The 18,289-nt window shown below is 47.3% G+C and overlaps 1 protein-coding gene and 1 long non-coding RNA gene across 4 annotated transcripts in view; one reads left to right on the top strand and one right to left on the bottom strand.

Moving 5' to 3' along the window:
- P2RX7 (purinergic receptor P2X 7) overlaps window positions 1-10,896 on the bottom strand; it is a 47,037-nt gene extending 36,141 nt beyond the window's left edge. Inside the window, exon 1 of one of the 3 annotated variants that reach the window (XM_032242060.1) lies at window positions 10,628-10,896. In XM_032242060.1, the coding sequence (XP_032097951.1) occupies window positions 10,628-10,752 (125 nt within the window). In that variant the 5' untranslated portion in view covers window positions 10,753-10,896. The remainder of the gene's footprint in view (window positions 1-10,627) is intronic. The other 2 variants (XM_032242051.1, XM_032242067.1) reach the window with 2 other exon arrangements.
- Window positions 10,897-14,542: 3,646 nt separating this feature from the next.
- LOC116525933 lies at window positions 14,543-17,634 on the top strand. The gene is made up of 2 exons (XR_004257884.1): window positions 14,543-14,583; window positions 17,550-17,634. It is a non-coding gene; the product is annotated as an uncharacterized LOC116525933 (long non-coding RNA).
- The last annotated feature ends 655 nt before the right edge of the window (window positions 17,635-18,289 follow it).

Raw genomic sequence — 18,289 nt, 5'->3', positions numbered from 1 at the left:
TGTTCTCGTGGTAGTGAATAAGTCTCATGGGATCGGATGGCTTTTTTCTTTTTTTGAGATGTAGTTTCTCTCTTGTTGCCCTGGAGTGCAGTGGCGTGATCTTGGTTCACCACAAACTCTGCCTCCCGGGTTGAAGTGATTCTCCTGCCTCAGCCTCCTGAGTAGCTGCGATTACAGGCACCTGCCACAATGCCTGGCTAATTTTGTATTTTTAGTAGAGACAGAGTTTCTCCATGTTGGTCAGGCTGGTCTTGAACTCCAGACCTCAGGTGATCTACCTACCTCAGCCTCCCAAAGTGCTGGGATTACAGGTGCGAGCCACCGCGCCCGGCAGATCAGATGGTTTTATAGAAGGTTTCCTCTTTTGCTTGGCTCTCATTTGCTCTTTGCCTGCCACCATATAAGACATGCCTTTCGCCTTCTGCCATGGTTGTGAGGTCTCCCTGAACATGTGAAACTGTGATTCCATTAAACCTCTTTCCTTTATAAATTACCCAGTCTTGCGTATGTCTTTATGAGCAGCATGAGAACAGACTGATATAGCCGAGGGGTACTCACAGGCGAGTGTGGCTGAGGAGGAGCCCTGGAGTGGGAGGGAAATAAGGATGGAGGTGAGGCTGGGCCCATGGAACCCTCAGGCTGCTCGCACTGGATTTGCCAAATGGAGATGAAGGTGCCCACCACTGTGACTCCGCAGAGTCCCGATCCACATGCTGTGAATATGAGTGACTTTCACAGACTTACACCGGCATCACAGGTGGGATGCGCCCATGCCAGGATGATTAGATTGTTCTTCAAGCTCTGCAGGGAGGTCCCGCCTTTCAGCAAAGTTGTTCTCTCCCCCTTACAGGCCCTGGGCTTCCAGAGCACAGGTAACACCAAAGGGCTGAGCCCGCAATGTGAACTGCCCTCATATCCCTTAGCTCACACCTAACCCAGGCCAACAGACATCTTCAGGACCCCTACAGAGCGGTGGCGCCAGGCACTGTGCCTGCAGGGTAGCACAGAGAGGCTGGGCACACGGCTTCTGCATCTCCTATTTATTTATTTATTTATTTATTGAGATGGGGTCTTGCTCGCTTGCCCAGCCTGGAGTGCAGTGGCTCCATCTTGGCTCACTGCAACCTCTGCCTCCTGGGTTCAAGCCACTCTCCTGCCTCAGCCTCTTGAGTAGCTGGGACTACAGGTGCATGCCATCATCCCAGACTAATTTTTATATTTTTAGTAGAGATGGGGTTTCACTGTGTTGGCCAGGATGGTCTTGAACTCCTGATCTCATGATCCGCCCGCCTCCATGCATCTTTTATTTAAAATCCCAAGAGAAGAATCTGATCGGGTCCATCGCTGGTCCACGGGGCCATGGTGGGGGCTCCGCAAGGGGTGAGGACTCAAGAGATGCTCTGAGAAGAAAGTGGGGAAGAGCCAGCACCCCCGAGCCAAGTTAAATCCCCATTGTATTAGTTTCTAGTTGTTGCTGTAACAGATTACCACAAACGTAGTGGCTTTCCAGATTAATTTATTCTTTTGCAGTTTTGGGGTCAGACTCCTAAAGTCAGCCTAACAGGGTGAAAATCAAGGGCTAAAAAGAAAAAAATACAAATTAAGATTCCAGCCAGGAATGGTGACTCATGCCTGTAATCCCAGCAATTTGGGAAGCCAACGTGGGCAGATTATTTGAGGTCAAGAGTTTGAGACCAGCCTGGGCAACATGTGGAAACTCATCTCTACTAAAAATACAAAAATTAGCCAGGCACAGTGGTAGGCGCCTGTAGTCCCAGCTGCGAGGGAGGCTAAGGCGGGAGAATAGTTTGAACCTGGGAGGCGGAGGTTGCAGTCAGCCAGATCACGCCATTGCACTCCAGCCTCGCTGACAGAGCGAGGCTCATCTCTAAATAAATAAATAAATAATATCCCAGCACGAATCACTCCCATAGGCAATGGGAATGTCTTCTAGGTATCTCTTTATGTCCACACCTAGATATCCAAATAGATATACTGATGTTACAAACATGGCCACCCTCGACAGGCCAATACATGTCAGATGCTAAGAACGGAACCCAGCACAGGCTAAGTCCTTGGCAGTGCGCAGTCGGTGTTATATTTCAAGCAGAATGATCTCTCCAAAATGAAAATATGAGCATAAAACCCTTCATGTTTTCTGTATGTTTGAATATTTTCTAATAAGATGTTGGGGGCTGTAGGGACAGCCTCCATGCCCTTTCTCAGTGCCTCCCAGATGCAGCTCAAGGCCCTCCACGATCTGGCCCCTGCTGGCTTCCCCAGCTCCACCTTGGCCTCGCCTTCTCTGCCACTGTACCCGCCAGCTGCAGGCCTGTGAAGATGCCAGACAAACTGCTCCTTCGTCTTCCCAACACCGTGCTACTCATGCAACGGGGCTGGGGCGGCATCCCCAGAGGCCTGCGGGTACAGGAGAGAGGCCTCCATCATTACCCCTCAAAAACAAGAAAATCAGACACTGAGGCAGCTTTTCATACACTAAAAGCATTCATTTGAAAGAACTATGCTTATCTTTTGAGATGATGTGCTGCCAACTATTTTGGTGTCTTGGTGTTAGACATGAAAAAGGGATGAGGATAGATGGTAGTAGGCAAGTGTTTTAATTGCTTGCCTATTTATTGAGATGGAGTCTCCCTCTGTTGCCCAGGCTGTAGTGCAATGGCACAATTTAGGGTCACTGAAACCTCTGCCTCCTGGGTTCAAGTGATTCTCCTGCCTCAGCCTCTCAAGTAGGTGGGATTACAGGTGTGTGCCACCACACCTGGGTAATTTTTGTATTTTTAGTAGAGATGAGGTTTTGCCATGTTGACCAGGCTGGTCTTGAACTCTTAACCTCAGGTGATTCACCTGCCTCAGCCTCCCAAAGTGTTGGGATTATAGGCGTGAACCACCATGCCTGGACCTTTATTTATTATTTTTTTATTACATATATATTTCTTTTTTTTTTTTTTGAGACAGAGTTTCACTCGTTACCCAGGCTGGAGTGCAATGGCGTGATCTTGGCTCACCGCAACCTCCGCCTCCTGGGCTCAGGCAATTCTTCTGCCTTAGTTTCCTGAGCAGCTGGGATTACAGGCAAGCGCCACCATGCCCAGCTAATTTTTTGTGTTTTTAGTAGAGATGGGGTTTCACCATGTTGACCAGGATGGTCTCGATCTCTTGACCTCGTGATCCACCCGCCTCGGCCTCCCAAAGTGCTGGGATTACAGGCTTGAGCCACCGCGCCCGGCTTATTACATATATATTTTAAGACAGGATGTCAGTCTGTCACCCAGGCTAGGGTGCAGTGCATAATCACAGCTCATGGCAGTCTCCACCTTCGCCTGGCATCCTTAAGAGTGCTGTGTTAGTCCTCAAGCCTCTCCTTGGTCTTCCTCAAGTTGGTGAAAGGCCATCGTGCCTCAGGAATCCAGAGCCATCCTTCACCTCCTAGCAAATCCATTAGTTCTGCCTCCAAAACACATCCGGGCTTTGTCCACATCCCTCCAGCTCTGCCATCCCATTCTAGCCCGTCTCCATCTCCTCATATCTGGTGACTCCAGGGACCTTCTCACTGGTCCCTTGCTGTCATTCTTGTCCCACCACACTCTATGCTCTGTACAGTGGCCCATGAGAGCTTCTAGAAACATGAGTCAGGTGGTTTCACTTCTCTGCATAAAACTTTTCAGTGACTTCCCATGACACTGAAAATCAAATTGAAACCCTTCCCCTGACCTGCCCTCAGCTCCGGCTGCCCCCTCCTCTCTCTCCAGGTTCTGGAACATGCTGTCCTTGCTGTTCCTCTTCTGTTTCCAGATCTTTGCATTTACTGCTCTCTTGGTACCATGTGTCAAGTGGCTGGATTCTAAATCTCCTACGGGGTCACCTCCTGAACTGGGTTATCTCTGACCTTCCCCTCAAGCTCTATCACATCACCCAGGTGTCAAAGGTGGGATGAGAATGTGGCAGACCTCCTGCTTCTATTCCTCTGAGGACAGTCAGGGGCAGGTGAGGCATGGTGGCTCACACCTGTAATCTCAGCACTTTGGAAAGCCAAGGTGGGTAGATCGCTTGAGGCCAGGAGTTCGAGATCAGCTTGGCAAACATGGCAAAACCCTGTCTCTACTAAAAATACAAAAATTGGCTGGGTATGCTGGCGCACACCTATTATAATCCCAGCTACTCGGGAGACTGAGGCAAGAGAATTGCATGAACCCAGGAGGTGGAGGTTGCAATGAGTCAAGATTGCGCCACTGCACTCCAGTCTGGGTGACAGAGGGAGACTCTGTCTCAAAAGAAAAAAAAAAAGATGGTCGGGGCAGAGATGCCACACTTGGATTGGATTGAGATTTGCTCCTCCTGGAATCTGCTGCCTCCCTGGCCTCTGTGCTGGGCTCACTTCTACTCAGCTGGAGGAGGCCCAAATTCACAGGTGTGTGGCCATCCACTGGGAAACAGGTGTCCACCAGGAGCTCCATTTTAACAGCCACAAACTAGAACAGCAGCACCCTCTCCACGGCAACAGCCAACCTGGGACCAGGAATGACAGCACAGGCTCACTGTTGGCGCCAGTGGAGGCTGACTGGGCAGTGGGGCAGCAGCAGCTGTGAGTGGAGTTTGTTTTCCTGTGCCTCTCTCAATCCTCCCCGGTCTTCTGTGGCTGCTGGAAAAGCTTCTGTGAGGACTGGTCTCCAGGGAAGAGGGAAATCTTCCCAAGAGAATGTAACCATCTTTTATTCCCCTGCTTACAATCTTCCCATGGCTTCTCAATCCACTTGGAATAAAATCAAAAGAATTCTCCAGCCGGGCACAGTGGCTCATGCCTGTAATCCCAGCACTTTGGGAGGCTGAGGAGAGTGGATCACCTGAGGTCAGGAGTTCAAGACCAGCCTCGCCAACATGGTGAAACTGCGTCTCTATTAAAAATACAAAAATTAGCTGGGCATAGTGGCATGCACCTATAGTCCCAGCTACTGGGGAAGCTGAGGTGGGAAAATTTGAGCCCAGGAGGTTGAGGCTGCAGCAAGCCAAGATACTACCACACTCCAGTCTCAGCAACCAGAGTGAGACTCTGTCTCAAAAAAAAAAAGAAAAAAAAAAGTAAAAAAGAGTATTCTCCTTTTGCTTTTTTATCAAGGCAGTGCCATCACAGGTGGCTTGGTTTAAGCAACAGCTTGGTGGCAACAGAAACCAAGTAGTAGTGAAGTACCAAGATGAGCTGGCAGCCTCCGTGGGCCCAAGCAGCACATCTGGGGATGAGGAGCAGGGCTCTTGGTGGGACTGAGGAAGGGTCCGAGGTAAGAACAGGAGCTCAGCAATTGCCCAGATACAGTCTCCACAGCCCAGCTGCAGGGCTGAGACAAGCCAGGACTAGAGAAGCAGACTTCAGAAATCCCTGGAATTTCTGGGTTTTGGAAGGACCTTGTAATAGATCACTGCTTTTTTGTCTGCCTACCCTCTCCACTTCCTTTTCCCATTTTGTCTGGGAATAGGATCTTCCTTCCTGAGGAAAATCCACTGGATGTGGTTCATTCAGGTAGGGCTCACATGGCTTCCTCCTCTTCTCACTACTTCCTGCCATGGGAGACAGCATATGACCCAGGCTGGCCAATCGGGTGGCACCTTGGCTCTGGTCACAGTGATTGGTTCAGGGATGGATCTGTAACTCACACCTGACCAATCCGGTCTTTCCTGGGACTTTCCTATCAGAGCTATCAGGAAAGACTTGTTTGCTCCTCCGAGGTTGCTGAAAGAAGAGAATGTAAGAGTATCTTGCTACATAAGAGTTGCTCAAGAAGGAAGCCAAATAGAAGCAAATGGAGCCAACGTGTAGGAAGAGAGATCAGCTCTGATGACATAGTTTGAACTCTTATCTTCATCCACGTCCGAGGACAGCACCATCTCTTCAACTGCCCAGTTACATGATCCAATAAATTCCCCATTGAGGCTTTGTGGTTAATGTAAGTTGAGTTTCTGTCACTGCCTAAACAATCCTGGCTAACACAGACCTGCTCACAAACTCCTCTTACAGGGGCATCCCTGCCTCTGACTCCAGATCTGAACTTGGTTGTGAGAACAGGAGAAGCTGAACAGCCTCTTGGCTAATTTCCTCCATAATCAGTCCCTGCTTTGTATCCCATTTTCAACAACTGAGGCCCTGTAGCCTTATCCTGGCTCTTAGTCCTTCCAGCCCCAGGAGGGACAGCTGGCCAGTGAATTGCTGCAGTGTCCTGAGCATTGCTCGAGCCTGTCTGGATTTCCACCTATGGTCCACACCAGTCCTACTTGATGCTAACTACTTCCCCCAATCCCTACGCCCCTTGGGTCTACCCATTCCACAGATGGCTAAGTCATGGTTACACGAACTTAAAGCTTCACAGTACAACTTAAGGCAGCATTTCCGAAATTGTGTACTATGAGGCTCCATTTGGCCATTTGGGGAGATCTTAATAGTCCATTAACCAAGAGGAAAAAAGCAAAGCTGGCATTAGTTTTTTCTTCCATTTTATATTTTAAAATACAAACAGTGGAGAAACTTTAATACGCAGCTTATCCTCTAAGGTCGGCACTTAAGATGAAAATCATGGCTCATCAAAATTGCCTTTGATAAATCCTTAAATTGTCCACAAAGCATAGCAAACACTCCCCACTTGGGTCTGCTGGAGCCAATTTTTCCTCCAGCTCCGGAACAAGTTGCTGTTTTTACAGTTTTGCTCCAGGTGAAGGTGAAGGAGTTGACTTATTTTAGGGGTCACGTGGCTGAAAAATATGTACCTATATTAATAAGTAGAGCAGCAAGATGCTCGCTCTGTGAGAAGCACGTGGGAACGGAGATTGATGGAGGGAAGCCCAGATGCAAGTATCGCATCTCAGACCCACCCCAGGGTTGCTGCATCATTGTGTTATTGCGGCGGCTCAAGCCTGTAATCTCAGCACTTTGGGAGGCCTCTCTCTCCATGTCCATGTGGAACATGTATAACTGAATTTGGGGGAGTTAAATACATGTAAGTTACGATTTCACCATGTGAAAGAAAAATATTTATCATTATAAGGTGTTCTCATAGTAATCTGTTTTTAGAAATTTTTTATTATTATTATTATTTGAGATGGAGTCTTGCTCTGTCACCCAGGCTGGAGTGCAACGGCACAATCTCAGCTCACTACAAGCTCCACCTCCCGAGTTCCTGTGATTCCCCTGCCTCAGCCTCCTGAGTTGCTGGGACTACAGGCACCCACCCACACATCCAACTAATTTTTGTATTTTTAGTAGAGATGATGTTTCCACCACCTTAGCTAGGCTGGTCTCAAATGCTTGACCTCAAGTGATCAGCCCGCCTCGGCCTTCCAAAGTGCTGGAAATACAGGCACAGGCCACCGTGTCCAGCCCAGCATATGTGTTTAGTATTCAATATTTGTTAAACAGTGAACATATGAATCAAATAATAATAATCCTAATAGCATTATTAATAATAAGAAATAACAATAAGGGAACTAACAAAAATATATGCCATATATTTCTCAAACAGCTCGGCATGTATTAGTTCATTTAATATTCCTATTAACAATTCTCCTCATTTTACACATGAGGGAACCAAGGCTCAAAGAAGTGAAGGATTTTTCAATCCACATTTCCACATCTCAAATCCTGAGCTTATATGTGGTTACTTTGAGGCTCAGACCAGAGGATGTATATAAAAATACATACATGTATTTTATACACATACATATACTATTATATAATCAAAAAGGTTTTTTTTTTTTTTTTTTTTTTTTTTAAAAAAAATTTTTTTTTTTTGCCCAGGCTGGAGTGTAGTGGTGAGATCTTAGCTAAATGCAACCTCCACCTCCCAGGTTCAAGCGATTCTCCTGCCTCAGCCTCCCAAGTAGCTGGGACTACAGGTGCACACCACTATGCCTGGCAAATTTTTGAATTTTTAGTAGAGACAGGGTCACACCATATTGGCCAGGCTAGTCTCAAACTCCCGACCTCCAGCGATCCGCCCGCCTCGGCCTCCCAAAGTGTTGAGATTACAGGCGTGAGCCACCGCACCCAGCCTCAAAATGATTATTTTTAAAAATAGATACCAGTTATGGAGCTCTTATCCTATGTCAGTCACCATAACAAGGGCTGCTCATGCTTTTTTTTGTTTAATTGTCACAACCCTATGAACAGATGCAGAAACTGACGCTCAGAGAAGTTTATGACTTGGCCCAGGAAGACATAGCCAGTATTATGAAATAAGTTGGCCCAACTCTTAGTAAACTACACTGCCACCCTCTATAGATACAAATTGCCTCCATCATCATTATCAATCAGCACAGAGAATAAGAGGCACTCACCGTCAGGGAAATTCAAATCGCAGCCACAGAGAACTACCACTTCACACCCATTAGCATGGCTAGAATTTAAAAGACAGACAATCGGCCAGGCACAGTGGCTCATGCCTGTAATCCCAGCACTTTGAGAGGCTGAGGTAGGCAGATCACTTGAAGTCAGGAGTTCGAGGCCAGTCTGGCCAACATGATGAAACCCTGTCTCTACTAAATATACAAAAATTAGCCAGGAGTGGTGACGTATGCCTGTAATCCCAGCTACTCAGGAGGCTGAAGCAGGAGAATCACTCGAGCTGGGGAAGTGGAGGTTGCAGCAAGCCAAGATTGCGCCACTGCATTCCAGCCTAGGCAACAGAGCAAGACTTCATCTCGAAAAACAAAAACAAAAAACCACAAAAAGACAGACGATAACAAGCGTTGGTGACAATGTGGAGAAATTGGACCCCTCATGCTCTGCTGATGGGGATGTAAAAACCTGCAGCTGCTGTGACATTCAGTCCACAGTTCCGCTGAAGGTGAAACGTAGTTAACATACGACCCAGCAGTTCCACTCTTAGGTACGTACTCAAGAGAACGGAGAATATATATCCACATAAAACCTTGTACACAAATGTTTGTGCAGCATTATTCATGATTGCCAAAAAGGAGAAACAACCCAAATGTCCATCAAGTGTGGGGATCGCTCCCGTGTGAGGCCCCCCGAAAATGGGCCTCACAATACGGAGGGCTCGAGCCCAGACACAGTGTCTCCAGTTGAGGGAGTCGAGCTATCGGAAAGCAGGAACAGAGAAAGACTTAGGTTAAAGTTAAACTTGTGGGCAATCGCCAGATGGCCATGCAGTCATGAGATGCATTGTGTACGATAATTGAGTTTTCTACTAAGTCATGTTTTATGACTTTGCTGATTTTCTCTAGAAGATAAATGACTTACCCTTAGATGAGATAGTGTGACCACCTGTTCTGGTTAATTAAATGACTTGCCCCTAGATGAGATAGTGTGACTACCTGTTCCGGTTAATTGTGTATCTGACCTTTCCATTGTCCTGACCCTATGATGTTGATTTTTCTACTTTAAAACTTTCTGTACCCCTTTGTCTCACGTAGACACATACCTAAAAAAGATATATATACTGACCCTGAGCATGAATAAAGTTGTTGGTAAAGCATATGCTTTTCAACCCTCCAGACCCCATCTGTCTATCATTCTTTGTCTTCCGCGCACCCCCCTATCCAAGTTGGAACCCTCTTGCAGGTGGAGAGCTCCTGGCAGACGTGCTCCCGATAATCAAGGGATGAACGAGTGGATAAAAGGTGGTCTCTCCATGCAACGGAATATGACTCAGCCATAAAAAGGAATGACGTATACGCCGGGCACAATGGGTCATATCTGTAATCCTAACACTCTGGGAGGCCGAGGTAGGCAGACTTGAGTCCAGGAGTTTGAGATCAGCCTGGGCAACATAGTGAGACCCCCGTCTCGTAAAAAAAATTGAATGAAGTATCAACACATGCTACAAGACGAGTGAGCATTGAAAACATGCTAAGTGAAAACAGCCAGCTACAAAGGACCACATATTGTGTGATTCCATTTATGGAAAATGTCCAGAATAGGCGAATCCATAGAGGCAGAAAGTGAATTCATGGGTGGGAAGGAGGAGGAACAGTGCTGGAAATGGTGGCGAAGGAGTGAGAAATTTTTGAGTGGATGAAAATATTCTAAAATTAATTGTGGGGATGGTTGCACAACTCTGAATAATTCAAAAAACCATTAAATTGTATCCTTTAAATGGGTGGATTGTATGGTGTGTAAATTACATCTCGGTAAGTTTCTTTTAGAAAAAATATAAACCAATAAGCAGTGTCTTCCTGACATTGGTGACCTAAAGTTATAATACATTTTCAAGCCTGGTCCTATTCCTCCCAAGCACGGTGACTCAGATGAGAGCATGATCAACAGGCGTGCCCCGAGATCCTTGCCTCCTCTCCGGGAATCCAGCGTGTTGCCCTGAGCTTTCCCACCTTCCCCAGCCACGCCCTGCCCTGCTCGCCCGGGCCGGCCCGGAGTAGAGCAGAAAGGAATCCCACTCGCCGGCCGCGGCTTCTCTCTGCTGCAGCCCGGCCGCGGCGCCGTTTCATCCTGCAGCTACTTCCGCCCTCGCGCCCAGCTTGCTGTGAGAGAGCGTCTCAGATTCCAAAACCATGTGAGATTCAGAATGCGCACCTGAAGCTGCCCCCTGGGGCTTACTGTGCTGTTAATCACTGCAGAGGTCTGGGGTCCTCCCCGCATCCCACTTACCTAACGTAGGAAAAGACGATCACGTGGAAGAACCACTTAAGGGTGCCATAATTCATGCTCTGGATCCGGGTGACTTTGTTGGTCTCATACTGGAAAACATCACCGCAGCTGCAGCAGGCCGGCATGGTGACAGGCTCCCTCCCTGCGCGGGGCTGGACCAGGGCTCAGCTATCCCAGATGGGGCCACAGCAAGCCCCCTCCCAGTAACTGCAAAATGAAACGTACTGATTTTTAGTAGGAGCCTTTAACTTTGAGCTCCTCCAATGACTGCAGAGTAAGGGCGGGCCCTGGCAGTTGCCCCAGATGTGGCTGCAATAAACAAGAAGGACCAAATCTTACGGGGCCAGGCTGGCAGATGACCTCGCCCCAGCTGGCCTCCCCCAGATGCCTACACAAAGACAGTGTTCAGAGGATGGGCATTTTTAGAATTCTCCCTTTCTCCCCTTTCCTTTTGCTTTTTTGGGCTCATTTCTGTTGGGAGAAAGGGGCAGCCCTGCAAATGTCCCAAGACCTGGGGCTTTCACTGTGCCTGAGAAAAGGGCTGAGATCTTTCCATTGCCTCAAGCCCCACTCAGATTGATTCATTCATTTCTACAGCCCTTTATTCAGCCCCTGATGTATAGGAGCTCTGGGTAAAGGAAGGTCTCCCTCTCTTCTTCCACCGCCCGGTCTGGTCTGCAGTTGGCGGGGGAAATTAGATTTGCAAGGGTGAGGGTGATGGGGGTGGAGGGGCTTAATTTGTCTGCCGGCTTTTTCGTGCCTGACCCTCTGAGTTACTCTCCACCCTGCCCTATGCCGTGGAAGCTCAACCCATGACCTAGACCAGTCAGCCCAAGACGACCAAGAACACAGTGGCAGTCCAACAGAGTTAGGTTTCTTGACCTATTCAGTGAGGGACACCACCCACCAGAAGAGCCACAGCATATCACCAAAGGAATACAGCAATGTATTAAAGGATTCCCAGGAAAGTGGAATTTAGATAAAATCTAAATGAAGTCCTGTTTTGAAAGACTCCAAGCAAAGCAGGTTTGTACAAAGCAGTCATCTTCAAATCTGGATTGCAAAAGGGTCCCAGGGCCCTGTTTCCTTGAAAGCAACATCACTAAGATATATGTCAAATGTGTCCAGAAACGCTTTATCTGCAGCTCTGCTCCTGAGTTGTAAGCTGAGGCTGCTTCTCTTTGTCAAGACAACTTAGGTCCTCCAGGCAAAATTGGAATACTTCAGTCTTAGTCATGTAATCTCAAACAGCAAAGTTTCTGCAGGTCTGTGATTTTAAAGGACAATGTTTCAGCAGTCGCTTAAAGATGCAGGGTTGTATTATTACTTTATAGCTACAGAGAAATAGTGTTCCCTGTTATTTTTGCAGCTGGCATGGTCCATTTCTGTTACTCTAGCCTGCTATGTGGCTGGGTAGATTTTTACTTTTTCAGTCTGAGTGAATTGTGCTTTCCTACCCATCCAAAAGCATCAGGGTTCCCCCTTACCCTCTGGCTTCCAGTTCAGGAAACTGGAGAGCAGTGAGGATGGACAGGACTCCCTGGCCCCGCCCTTCTCAGTTGCATATAGGCGGGGCTTCTGGCCACCACTCCCTCCTTTAGTCCTGGGAGTGGTAAGGGCTCTCCACTCTTGCCAGCCCCAGGCAGCTCACTATCCCTTATTGCTTTTTTCTTAACTCTGCCTACAGCTTTGTAAATGCCCCCATCATTAGTTACCCACTTGAGGATGCCATTGCTTTCCTGCTGGGAATCTGAGTGATACGGTCATCTCCATCTGTAAAAAGAGGAGATTCACAGGTAAAGCCTGATGCTTAGAACATAGGCTCTAGGGGACTAATGGCCCGGCTTCCAATCCTGGCTCCACATCCTCCCAGCTCTGTGACCTTGCACAGCTCTGTTTATGCTATTCCCTCATTCATTCACTCATTCCCAAGAGCACCATAAACAGGCAGACATGTCAAGTGTCCATCCACTGATGGATGGATACACAAAAGGGAGTCTGTCCATACGGGGGAACATTATTCAGCCGTAAAAAGGAATGAAGCCCTGACCCATGCTCCAACATAGATGAACCTTGAAAACATTACGCTAAGTGAAAGAAGCCAGACACAAAAGGATATCTTTTATGACTCTATTTATAGGAAATGTCCAGAATAGGCAAATCACTTCAGTGTTGCTCTTGCTACCACTAAAAGACAGCTATTTTCTTGTCTTTCTTTCTTTCTTTCTTTTCTTCTTTTTTTTTAGATGGAATTTCCCTTTGTCACCCACCCTGGAGTGCTGTGGCACGATTTTGGGTCACTGCAACCTCTGCCTCCTGGGTTCAAGAGATTCTCATGCCTCAGCCTCCCAAGTGGCTGGGATTACAGGCGTGTGCCAGCCACACTCGGGTAATTTTTGTATTTTTAGTAGAGATGGGGTTTCACCATGTTGGCCAGGCTGGTCTTGAACTCCTGGTCACAAGCGATCCGCTCACCTTAGCCTACCAAAGTGTTGGGATTACAGGCATAAGCTACCACACCCAGACTGTTTTCTTGTCTTTCTGCTAAACTCTTGCACTGATCCCTCATGCTGTCCCCTCTCCACTGCTTCAGTCCTTATCCACTATTTCACCACTGCCACCTCCACCACTGCAAGGATTCTGTTCTCAATGAGGTTACCAAAGACTTCTCAGTTGCCAGACTTAGTGAATATATTCTACTCCTTATTTTACTTGATCTCTTGGATGCATTCAGTGTCACTGGCCACTTTCTGCTTCTCGGACCAGTTTTTTCCCTTGGTTTCCATTGCTCTCCTGGGTCCTATGTTCTCCTGGTTTCTCATTTATACTTCTATGACTCTTTATCTTATCTTTCTTTTTTTAAAAATTAATTTAATTGATTTATTTTTAGAGACTGGGTCTTGCTCTGTCATCTAGTCTGGAGTGCAGTGGTGTGATCATAGCTCACTGCAGCCTCAAACTTGTGGGCTCTAGTGATCCTCCTGCCACAGCCTCCTGAGTAGCTGGGACCACAGGCACATGCCACCAAGCTTGGCTAATTTAAAAAAAAAAAAAAATTGTAGAGATAGTGTCTTGATATGCTGCCCAGGGTGGTACTGAACTCCAGGCTTCAAGTGATCCTCCTGCCTCAGCCTTCCAAATTACTGGGGTTATAGGCATGAGCATCCAACCTTTGTCTTCTCTTTCTCTGGCTCTCCTCTCCCTGTAAGTATCAGTTCCAGCAAATTGTCTCTCAGCACTTTTTATGTTTCTATCAGGATAGGACAGATTATGCTGCAATAACACAGCATTCTCAGAGTTTCATGGCTTATAACAGTGATGATTTAATTCTCACCCACACTACATGCGGGTCTGGGTCTCCCAGAAGTCTCTGCTGTCTGTAATCACTCAGAGATCGAGGCTAACAGAACAGCCACTGTCTTGAACTCTTTAATGAGAACTCTGGAGAGTCTCACAGCAGCAGTTTAATGTTCTGACCTCGTGATGGAAAGAATATATACGTATATATATATAAAAGCTTTGACCTGGAAATGCATTCACTTCTACTCATTACTCATATCACTCATTGGTCAAAAGTAATCACTTGGTTCTACCCAACCACTAGGGAGCAAGGAAGTACAATCCCCACGTACCTCCCCCACGTATCCAGAAACAGAAAAATTTAGTGAACGGCGCTAATGATTATTGGATCTTCTCCCTGGGAAATTTCATTCACACACATTGTTTTAAGAATAATCAGGCAGGGCATGGTGGCTCACACCTGTAATCCCAACACCTTGGGAGGCTGAGGCAGGCAGATCACCTGAGGTCAGGAGTTTGAGGCCAGCCTGGCCAACACGGTGAAACCCCATCTCTACTAAAAATACAAAAATTAGCTGGGCATGGTGGTGGGTGCCTATAATCCCAGCTGTTCGGGAGGCTGAGGCAGGAGAATCGCTTGAACCCAGGAGGCGGAGGTTGCAGTGAGCCAAGAACACGCCATTACACTCCAGCCTGGGCAACAGAGAGAGAGACTCTGCCTCAGAAAAAAAAAAAAAAAAAAAAAAGAAAGAAAAAAAATGCTAAAAGAAAAGCAGGTGAAAGGAAGGGGCATATATGTATATTACATGTTTAATGATGCATGGAATATAGCAGGGAACAGGATCTACCATATAATTTGCAAGGCCAAGGGCAAAATGAAATGTGGGGTCCCTTTTTCAAAAATTAGGAATTTGAAAATGGTGACAGCAAAGCATTGAATGAATTCAGTTTCCTTCTAAGTGTGGATCTCTATATGACTGCACAGGTCCCATGCCCATGAAGATGGCTCATCTGGAAGATACACAAGGTGGTCTCTGGGAAGGGAGCTGGGGGAATTAGTTAGTATTTGACAAGAGATTTATTTATCACCATTCTTGTGTCTGAATTTTTTTCTACCATATGTGTTCATTACTTTTTAAATCACTAAATGCTAAATCTGTATCTCCAGACCACATCTGAGTTCTGAGCTCCACCCTTGTGTAGTCTATCAATCTATATATTCCACAGACACTTCCAATCACATCTTCAAAATGAAACACCTTCCCACAAAATAATAGTGCAAGGAAGGACCAATGAGGGGAGAGAGTGCAGACAGCAGGCATGGACTACATTTTTTTTTTTTTTGAGACGGAGTTTCGTTCTGTCACCCAGGCTGGAGTGCAGTGGCACGATCTTGGCTCACTAAAACCTCCGCCCTTCCGGCATTCAAGCGATTCTCCCATCTCAGTCTCCTGAGTAGCTGCGATTACAGGCACGCACCACCATGCCTGGCTACTTTTTTTATTTTTTAGTAGAGACGGGGTTTCACCGTGTTGGCCAGGCTGGTCTTGAACTCCTGACCTCAAGTGATCCACTTGCCTCGGCCTCCCAAAGTGCTGGGATTATAGGCGTGAGCTACCACGCCTGGCCATGGACTGATTTTCCTATAGGAGAGAGGTAAGAATGGTTTTTAATGGAGTCAAGGAAAAATGTGTGTGTGTGTGTGTGTGTGTGTGTGTGTGTGTGTGTGTGTGTGTTGCAAGGATATAGAGAAGATGGAAGCATTTGAGCCACTCAGAGATTACGATGTACTAAGTGGGATGCTGAGAATGGTGGTCTGTTTCTTTATGGAGTAGGAAGCCAGGTGTGAAGGAATGGAGATTGGGGATTGCATGTGCGTGTGTTTACAATTTACAGAAAATCAAGTGACATTCTTTAGCAGAAAAGGGAGGTGTTTTTGAGGAAACACTTATCTCACAGACCTCAAGTGCAGGAAACGTGGCCCAACCTCATGAGATGAGAACCTATTAATAGAATCAGAAACTAAACTGTCTCCTACTGAGGTTGCTCTTTCAGTTTGTCTGAAGCTGCATGGTCTGAAGCCAGCCTCTATTTCTTTGTGCGCACATTGCAAGTCTCCTAAACACTGGTTTCCTCTGTTTCTCCCAGGACACGTGGTCCAGCAAGGCTCTTGAAGTGAAGTGTCCACAGCTCAAATGCAAGCCCAGATGCCCTGCCCATTTCCGGAGTAAAGGGGAATGAATCTGATTGGCCTAGTTCTTTATCTGTGGCCCAATCAGCTATGGCTGTGGGCGGGGCCATAAACAAACATGGCATCAAGGGCCAAGGGGAGGAGGGAAGGAGGAGGAAAAGGAAGGTGGGGAGGGTGGGAGAGAGAGACTGTGGCTCTCAGAGAACAGAGGCTCCAAGCCTGAGGGACTGCTGGTTAAATACCCCAATTTTCCCCTCAGGTGGGACAACTCTGAGGCACGTCTAGGCAGGCTCCAGAGGGCCCTAGGGGGACTGAGCCCAGACGCCCACATCCGTGAACTGCTCTTTAATTAATTATTAAATTTTATTTATTTATTTGAGAAGGAGTCTTGCTCTGTCACCAAGGCTGGAGTGCAGTGGTGCAATCTTGGCTTACTGCAACCTCTGCCTCCCGGGTTCAAGCAATTGATTCTCCTGCCTCAGCCTCCCGAGTAGCTGGGACTACAGGCGTCTGCCAACACTTCCGGCTAATTTTTGTATTTTTGGTAGAGATGGGTTTCACTATGTTGCCCAGGCTGGTCTAGAACTCCTGACCTCGGGTGAGCCGCCCGTCTCAGCCTCCCAAAGTGCTGGGATTACAGGCGTGAGCCATCGCGCCCGGCCTCCTGAGCTGCTCTTTAATGCTTCCTGTGTTGTCTGCCTTCTCTTCCCTGTCTCCCTTCCCCACTCCTCTTCCTGGGTCACCTCCCAAACAAGCTACTTGCACCTGAATGTCGTCCAGCCTTATGTGCTGGTGTTAAGGAATCTATCTGGAATTTGCTCTTAGAGCAATAAGTGGGTTTATAAACAGTGTGTGACATAATCTCATGTGCAGCTCAGTCAGAGCACCGTGGAAAATGGGCGGAAAGGGAAGAGTGGACCCACGGATCTGCCCAGGGAGAGAGTACAGTGACATGGAAGGGGACCGAAGACAGATCCCTGAAGGACACCAACACCGAGGAGACTAAACTGAGGCAGTAGGGAGGAGAGGAAAGCCAGGAGACAAGGAGTCCCCAGAGGCCACGGGATGGACACTTCACAAATAAGCCGGTGGTCAAGGAGACAGTAAGAGCGGTGGTAAACTGTGTAATTAAAGCAGCCCTAGTAAGGGAACTGACAGATACATTATTGGAAGAGAATGGAGTCAAGTAAGAAACACGAAGATAGGTGCAGGCTGAGTGCGGTGGCTCACACCTGTAGTCTCAGCACTTTGGGAGGCCAAGACAGGAGGGTTGCTTGAACTCAGAAGCTCGGGACCAGCCTGGGCAACATGGCAAAACCCTGTCTCCACAGAAAAATTTTAAAAAATTTGCCAGTCCTGGGAGTGCACACCTGTCGTTCCAGCTTCTCAGAATGCTGAAGCGGGAGGATTGCTTGACCCCAGAAGGTTGAGGCTGCAGTGAGCCAAGATCATGTCACTGTACTACAGCATGGGCCACAGACTGAGACTCTGCGTGCAATAATTAAAAAAAATAAAGTAGAAACTTTGTGTGTAATAAAAGCATTTAAATAGGGGAGAAAGAAATTCCTCCAAATAGGATCTTTAAACAAGTGGCTGCTCATTCAGAGGAGGTCAGATGAGACAGGAAAATGTACTCAAACATTACAGATTTGAGAAGGTGTGTAACTGTTTAAAATGTGATAGAACTGTCATGGGTAAACTGAGTCCTTTTCCTACTTTATATCAGTTGCAAAGAAAGAACACACAAATTGCAGGGGAAAAAAAGGCAAGCAGGATTTATTCTCTGGCCTGAGAAGGAGGAGTGGCCTCTTGCTCCAGAGACACCTCCTCCTCCTCCCCAAATTGTGAGTAGCCCGGAAGTTTTTTTTTTTGAGATGGAGTTTCACTCTTGTTGCCCAGGCTGGAGTGCGATGGCGAGATCTCGGCTCACTGCAACCTTTGCCTTCTGGGTTCAAGTGATTCTCCTGCCTCAGCCTCCTGAGTAGCTGGGATTACAGGTGACTGCCACCATGCTTGGCTAATTTTGGCATTTTTAGTAGAGATGGGGTTTCACCATGTTGGTCAGCCTGGTCTTGAACTCCCGACCTCAGGTGATCTGCCCACCTCGGCCTCCCAAAGTGTTGGGATTACAGGCATGAGCCATCGTACAATGGCCACTGGCCAAGTTGGGA

The sequence above is a fragment of the Sapajus apella genome, unplaced genomic scaffold (genome assembly GCF_009761245.1).
Source record: "Sapajus apella isolate SASKATOON/1434 unplaced genomic scaffold, GSC_monkey_1.0 scaffold2, whole genome shotgun sequence".
In the NCBI taxonomy this organism is placed as follows: Eukaryota; Metazoa; Chordata; class Mammalia; order Primates; family Cebidae; genus Sapajus; species Sapajus apella.
This window is presented reverse-complemented; position numbering and strand designations above follow the sequence as displayed.